Consider the following 7,654-nt stretch of genomic DNA (forward strand, 5'->3'; position numbering starts at 1 on the left):
ATACATGAAAGGAGCATCCAGGAAAGGCCCTAATTTTTATGATCAAGGATGGGTCGAGGCTCATCACTTTGCCTAAAATGAATAATCCAACAGGTTAAGAACATTGAGCTTTTTTCACTAGTATCTCCCCAGGTATTTCTTAAATTTGTTGTTGAGAAAGGTCATGGGAAAAAGTCTGCTTCAGATTCACAACATGTTATTAAACTGCAGAATTGTTCACACCTAGTGCAGTGTGTAGATTCTGTTCTTACTTGAGGACAAATCCCAAATAAGAAAAACATGATTGAATCTTCATGTAAACTGTGTAAGTGGTCATCGTTGGTGAATGAGGCCCAGTGTACCTTAGCAAGTGATTTTATGTTATATGTCTATGGTATATAATATTATCAAAAGGTTAAGAAGACCCAGAGAAACCTCTATACATAAAGGACAAAGCTGAGAAATACAGCTGAATGATTGTGATCTTGAATATTTCAGACATTATTGCCTTAAAAACTGGCATGCCTGAGGAATACTTTGAGTTTTTTAAACAGTTTTTGCACAGTGGCAGTGGAGCGGAGGCCTCGGGCGTATCTGCCCACCCTCCCCAGCACGCTGCTGATGTATGTATTTTTTTATGTTTGTTTTTGTCTCAGGTCGCATGGTGTTCCGCATGCCCGACTGGCTGCACCATGTGCTGTGTGGAGGTCGGATACTGTTTAAGAGGACTCTGGAGGCTTACATGGACAACTACCTTCAGTCCAAACTGGACAAAATCCTCCAGGAGCACCGCGTCGTCTCTCTAATCACTCTTCTCAGAGGTCTGCAGTTGTGTTTACTTGAATACCTACAATTGTACATGGTGTGATCTGCACCTTTTTCTCTCGCTCTTTTTTTCATTTTTATGTTGTCCTGGCTTCCTCCCTCAGTTTTTCTCATGAATGATAACTTCAGTTAGAGTATTTAAATAGGCAACAAGCTCCACAAGATTGCAACCCATTTACAGCTTGAAGGCACAAGGCGGATCATCCTGACATGCAAAAAGTGCAGGGGAGAATGTGGTGGTTCTGCTTTGGAAGGTTTTATATACCCAGTGAAGCTTTTATAACATCCTCACCTCCTCACTAACCTCAATAAAATGATTAGTCTGTAAGTGGAGACGGTGGTCATGCACATCATGCTGTCTCATTCACTGTAGACATTACAGACACAAAGGTCAGCTGTCATTTCAGAGCTTTTCTGAGAACTGAAACTGCAACCCTACAGTTTCTCTCTGTGTGTCTCTGTCCAAATGATTCTGCTGCGGTCAGTAGTAGTGATGTCACCAAATGCATTATTCTGAATGTACAGAAAATAATCCCTATCTGCAAAAACAGCCCTAGGTGATCATTTTTAACTGTGTACAGGAGCCTTGACAGTTCAGGTGCAAAAAATAAAGGATGAGCAATTTACTAAACCTGAAAATGAGCAAAAGGCAAGAGAATAGAAAAACTGCTGCTAGTCACATTTAACATCCGCTAACCAGGTCAAGGATAATTCTGTCCAAAGTGATTTTTGTGTGGAAGTGATATTTATGCTGCCATGTGACATTTGTAAATGAGCCTGTAGTTCTATAGCAACTCAAATTTACAGCCTGCAAAGCACCAGGCATCACATTTATTTTAAAGGTCAGCGCTTCACATTGCTTCATGTGGCGTGCTCATCCAGATGTAAACAACCCTGACTGCTAAAGAATGCAGATCCGCTCCCGGATGGTTCAGTTTCATCTTGGCCACAGGAGTGACCATGAAGCTTCATTGGCTGACAGCTGGGCTCATCACCCAGAATGAGTTTGAGCTCACTGTAAAAAGTGCACCTTATTCACTGTCACTTCTTTGGTTCGCATCCTCGGATTCTTTAAACTTTGCTCTCAAACTTTTCCTTGACACTGCAGCCTCATTCTCCTACAGCTGCATTGAGTCATTTCTTTCAAAATTTCTCCATACACAGAGCGGTTACAGTAAGCATTTTGGTACAGAAACATCATCCTAAATGATCATGAGCATGAAATGACGAGGAATGTACAGTTGGATTGATATAAAAGTTGCATGTTTTCCTATCTGGCTGTTCAGATTCGCATTGCTGCAGATCAGATAAGTATTGGATTTCAGTACCACATATGAAAGTGTCTCAAATCGGAAAAAATGTCAGATTAAATGTTTGTTTCACTGTTCACACACATACACATCTGTGTCACATATGAAGAAAAACTTCAGATTTTGGGCAATTTTACTTGGTGTGTGTGAACCAGCCAAATACATACCTGATTTGTGGTCGTGTGACCTTAAAGGATAACCTCTTTCGTTTCTTGTTTTTTCCCTTAAGATCCACTTACGACAATGTGCCTCATTCACCAACCGTTCTTATGAAGAAATGACTTCTTAAAACCCACTTGTGCCATTTTCATGAAGATTCTGAAATTCACCAGTTTTCTTACTTGCAGTTTGTTACTTAGGTAAGAACAGAATCTGCACACACAAATGTGTGAACAGTTCTGTGGTTTAAGAACGCAAAATTATTTTTACACTTTTTATTAGGACCTTTTTCAAGAACAATTTTAAGAAAAACTGTAAGGTATTATTGAATGAGGCCTATTGTCTTTTTAGTGGCTTTATGCACCAAATATGGTCATTATTCATTTTCAAATGACCATTTTCCAAACGCTCTTTATACATTAAAATAAAAATATTTTTGTGACTGTGCCTTTTGGATAAAAATATGCAAGACAAAAAAAATTAAGAACTGTTATTTGGCTGCCCTGTATTGTTGACAAACCACTGTAAGACTCAAAAGCACTCAGAGCTGAAACACTGCTTACTTTAGTATGAATAGGTGGGACTAACCTGCTGTAGGCTGAATGTAAATGAGCTGGTTCTCATGAGTTGAATTTAAAACTGTTTTTGGAGCTTAGTTTCCACATATAGATCATATGGACAGGGTAGTGAGAGGGACATTTTGAAACTTTAACGTTTGTATTTCTTGAAATTCATACTTCAAACACTCAGATCGGAATACATGTGTTTTTCCTGCTGCATATCCAGCACTGGCAGCTTCTGCCGGACAACGCTGCAGAAACAGGAAAGCGTCTGGTCTTTTTTTCACATTCTCCTGTAATCATGAACAGCTGAGAGCTGTGGAGAGTGAATTCACATCGTTGTGCTGCTAGTCTGTTCCTATGCTGCTGCTGGTGATGGTACACGTGATGAATGGGTCATGGGTCACAGATGTCACAGATGCCAAGGCAAAAGGATCAGTTCTGAACGAAAAATCGGATGAACGTTGCCATTGAGCACTAAACAGATACAAACAGTAAACTGTAGTTTATTTGCTCCCAGTCTCCTCATATTTCTTTTGCACCTTGCTGGAATGTACTTTCCAGGATTCATTGGTCATCCTTGCCCCTTTGCAAGAGAATAAAGGTTCTCCTTCTCACCTTTCATTGTGTTGAACCTTTTCAGATGCGGTGTTCTGCGAGAACAATGAAGAGCGTTCTCCTGAGGACAAACAGAGAAGAGCCAAGCAAACCTTTGAAGAGATGATGAACTACTTGCCAGGTTTGCAATGGAATACTGAGAATGACGGCAGTGACAATATGACTGTTTTGTTGTTGTAGACTCCCCACCAGAAACTCAATTATCCTGCTGTAATGTTATTGTTGTCTGGATGCAGCTGTATCACCAAGGAGGCATGTCAATACTTTATTACAGATAATAGATCATAAACTAATAGAGTCCAAATAAAGATCTCGATGACATACCTCAGCATTAAATACAGGGTGTCCCAAAAAATGACATCATTTGAGATGTGAATATCTGAGCAACTACATGTCCAAGGCAAACAAAATTAAATAGGCGTCGTGTTGAACACTGCAAGATTTATTTACCAAAATTCAAACAAATTCATTAGAATGTCAATTTTATAACCAATTTCACAGCTTCACAAATGTTCAGTATGCACACCGCCTGTGACCTGACACGTGAAGTCAGTAGTCCAGCTCCTGCCAAACACGTGCTTGTGTTATGTGCAAATCTGCTTTCCAGTTGGTGCATTTTTGTTGTTTTCTTGAAAATATACGCTGCACACTTGTTTGACTGTGTTTGAGCATATTCTAACACACAAAATGCCTTTTCGTTTCTAGTGAACACCGTTCTTCAACCTGAGAAAAACATAAAAAATTAAACTTGGTTAGTTTTTACACATTTTTAAAAAATTTGAGATCATTTGAGGGAGAATTGGCAATGTTATTAGACTACGAAATTATGTCAATTTTTGGGACACCCTGTAAATAAAGACAAGAACTCTAGGTGAAACGAGATGACTGAAATGAGTGCTTATTTGTCCTTTTAGATATCGTTGGAAAATGTATAGGAGAGGAGAACAAATCCGAGGGTATCCAGTTACTCTTCAGCTGCATTCAGCAGCCTCTCCTCAACAAACAGGTATTGAAAAGGGAGTGTCTGATTGTCTAACATGCTGTAGGTGATGTGTCATTTGTCTGTTGAACTTTTCTGTCTCTCCATTTGTGTTTAGATGACATACGTACTCCTAGACATCGCTGTTCAGGAGCTGTTTCCAGAACTCCATTCCAGCACGGTAAACCTCAGACCAGTACAGTCTTCAATAACATACATGCAGATTTGTCATGGTTTGTCGAAATTTGCCGTTTTGAATGCGCTTTATGCCATTTACATGATTGGTGCAGATTTTTAGAGGTTTTAGTTTTAGAAAGGGGGTCATGAATACAGTATTTTTATAGTACTGTCAGATCTAAGATGTTAAAGGAATGTTAAAGGAATGATGAAAGAGAGCCTCATTTGTGTAAGCGGTTAAGTTGGCTTCATTTTCATACATTTCATTATTTCAAATAGTGCATGAAAAAAAGGTTAATATGTAAATTATCATTAGCAACCAAGACCGTCAGCTTCCATTTAGTTTGTATCTGAACGTAATATAGAACACATTGATATTTGTGGACTGTAACCACTGTAAGTGCTTAACAACCATCAGCAGATTATATAGCAGTACAGTAGGTTGCAATCATTGGGGTCCAAGCATTCTGCGCATCATGGGGCTGTATAGGCCTTTTAGAAGATAGAACACAAATAATGGGTGACATAAACTGAGCCCATTCTAAAAATATGTTTTATGTGGGGTCTAAAAAGAAGATTTCTGCCAAATTTTACACAACAGATTTTTAACAAGCAACAGATTTTTAACAAACAAATCAAAACGCCCAGTAGGGAGTCCAATTTTTGAACATGACTTGTATTTGCAGTTGTTCAACTCATTGAACTAAATAATTCCACAGCAGTTACCCCTGGGTTTTAGTCTCAGAGTACATCTGAAGCATTTAAAAGTTCTCCTAGCTGGACTTTTTCACTGCTCATGTCTGAATAAAGTCTTATGCAGAAAGAGGGTATAGTCATATGGAATGTGGTTTGAGGTTTCCACTTTGTTTTTCTGGTCTCTTCACACAGAAAGAAGATCCTTCCAGTAGACGGATGTAAATAATATTCAAATGTTTTCCTGGGAATCTGAACTACCTGGGGACATATGGACATTACTGTGTTTATTGCACTACTGACATACAAAAATAAATATATTTATTAATCATTTTATCACTGAGATTTTGTTATTAACTAAACTAATAAAGCAAAAAGAAACAAAAGGGAAAGAGAAAAGTTTTAAGTATTTAGGACATTCATGGGGTCCTTATGAAAGACTATATTTTGATCTTACTTGTCTTCAAAAGCAGTCAACTTTGTTACACTGATCCAATCCAGTGCACCCACATTCCTCCCAAATAGCTCACGTGTTAATGCTTTATCTAAGCTATTTTCTTCCCAAGATACTTCCAGCTTTCAGGAATAAAAAGTTGAGCCAGGCCCTGCTTACTGTCTCAGAAGACCAAGACTGTGAGTGTTATAGTCTGTCTTAGGATACAGTGCAGCAAACATGCAATGCTGCAGATAAAAGCCATGCTGCAGATGCAAAGCGGATGATATAATCAGCTATCATTCTACTGAATCAGACATTACATTTAGGGTTTTAACTTTGAGTTTGCAAAGGAAAGGCAGTGTTTGGTAAATGTAAACCTATACATGAAAAATTCAGACGTGACTTTTATTCTAGTTCCCCACATTTCTGGATTGTTCAGCTGCAAATGCTAAAAAATTCTTTCAGAAATGAAAGATTATTTTTTTAAATAACTTCAGTGTAGTTGTGATTTCTGTGTGCTTGGTTGAGGGTGGAGTTTTCTTATTTACACTTTTCAAAATTTGCAGTAGCGAGTCATTTAGGTTTAGGAATCCAACATATTTGTTCAACATTCATGCATAATTAAATGGTTTAGATGTAAACAGTCATTCAGAGTGGTTTGATGTGAAACACTTTGTTCCAGAGAAACATATCAAGGCAGAACTGTTCACAATGATGATGACAGGCACAAAGTTTTTATGTGGTTATATATGAACAGCTTGATGTCTGAGACTTTGTTTTACAGTAGTTTTTATATGAAAACATAAAGACATTTATGGAGAAATGTATTTCCAGTTTTAAAGATATTTTACCATCAACAGAACATATTCAGAAAACTCCTGCAGGTTGACTGGACAGTAAATAAAATGGCTATGATTGTGTTGTAAACATTGTAACCCTGTGGTTTCTTATACCACCACTGTAAAAAAAAAAAGTCTGAATGACTTTGTTTACATCTCAATTATGCAGAAAAAAAAGTTGTATCCTTCACCAAAATGTATGTATATTTTGTCTCTCATCACAATGACAACATACTGACATGTTTTGTTTGATATAAATTATCCCAAATATGAATGAAAAACGAAGAGCACACCATTTTGTCACATTGTATGTCACCCGAAACTTAAAACACCTTCCAGCTTCCCTGGAGAAGCTGTGATGTTTTGACCACTATTGTAAATTATATGTACTGCTGGATTTGTGTGTAGAACATTTTAAAGTGTTTCAGTAAAGTGCCTTCCTCGTGCATTTTATAAATATGGGTCCACATGAAAAACATCTGCATAGTTGAATCAAGATGTAAAGAAGTTGATCTTTTTGGTCATCTGGTGTGAAATGCAGAATTCTAGAGAAAGCTAGCAAGTCCGAACTGTGGATAGATGATAATGATAGATGTGCAAACTTGCTCACAAAAGTTACTTAACTGGTTATAAATCTATTGCCTGATGTCTGAGTCATTGTTTTACAAGGGTGTTGTCCAGCAAAACAGTGTGTGTGTGTGTGTGTATAATATATATATAACCCCAATTCCAGTGAAGTGTGTTCAAATGGATAAACTTTGTTTTTTGCAAATATTCACTCATTTTGAATTTGATGCCTGCAACACGTTCCAAAGAAGTTGGGACAGGGGCGTGTTTACCACTGTGTTACATCACCTTTCCTTTTAACAACACTCAATAAGCGTTTGGGAACTGAGAACACCAATTGTTGAAGCTTTGTAGGTGGAATTCTTTCCCATTCTTGCTTGATGTACAACTTCAGCTGCTCAACAGTCCGGGGTCTCCGTTGTCGTATTTTGCGCTTCATAATGCGCCACACATTTTCAATGGGAGACAGGTCTGGACTGCAGGCAGGCCAGTCTAGTACCTGCACTATTTTA

The 7,654-nt window shown here is 38.0% G+C and overlaps 1 protein-coding gene across 4 annotated transcripts in view; it reads left to right on the forward strand.

Moving 5' to 3' along the window:
* snx14 (sorting nexin 14) overlaps positions 1 to 5,636 on the forward strand; it is a 52,374-nt gene extending 46,738 nt beyond the window's left edge. For all 4 annotated transcript variants that reach the window (XM_037537453.1, XM_017697710.2, XM_017697711.2 and 1 more), the window contains 5 exons: positions 636 to 800; positions 3,477 to 3,572; positions 4,366 to 4,457; positions 4,549 to 4,611; positions 5,496 to 5,636. In XM_037537453.1, coding sequence (XP_037393350.1) covers positions 636 to 800; positions 3,477 to 3,572; positions 4,366 to 4,457; positions 4,549 to 4,611; positions 5,496 to 5,525 — 446 coding nt within the window. In that variant the 3' untranslated portion in view covers positions 5,526 to 5,636. The remainder of the gene's footprint in view (positions 1 to 635; positions 801 to 3,476; positions 3,573 to 4,365; positions 4,458 to 4,548; positions 4,612 to 5,495) is intronic.
* The last annotated feature ends 2,018 nt before the right edge of the window (positions 5,637 to 7,654 follow it).

The sequence above is a fragment of the Pygocentrus nattereri genome, chromosome 4 (assembly GCF_015220715.1).
Source record: "Pygocentrus nattereri isolate fPygNat1 chromosome 4, fPygNat1.pri, whole genome shotgun sequence".
NCBI classification, from domain to species: Eukaryota; Metazoa; Chordata; class Actinopteri; order Characiformes; family Serrasalmidae; genus Pygocentrus; species Pygocentrus nattereri.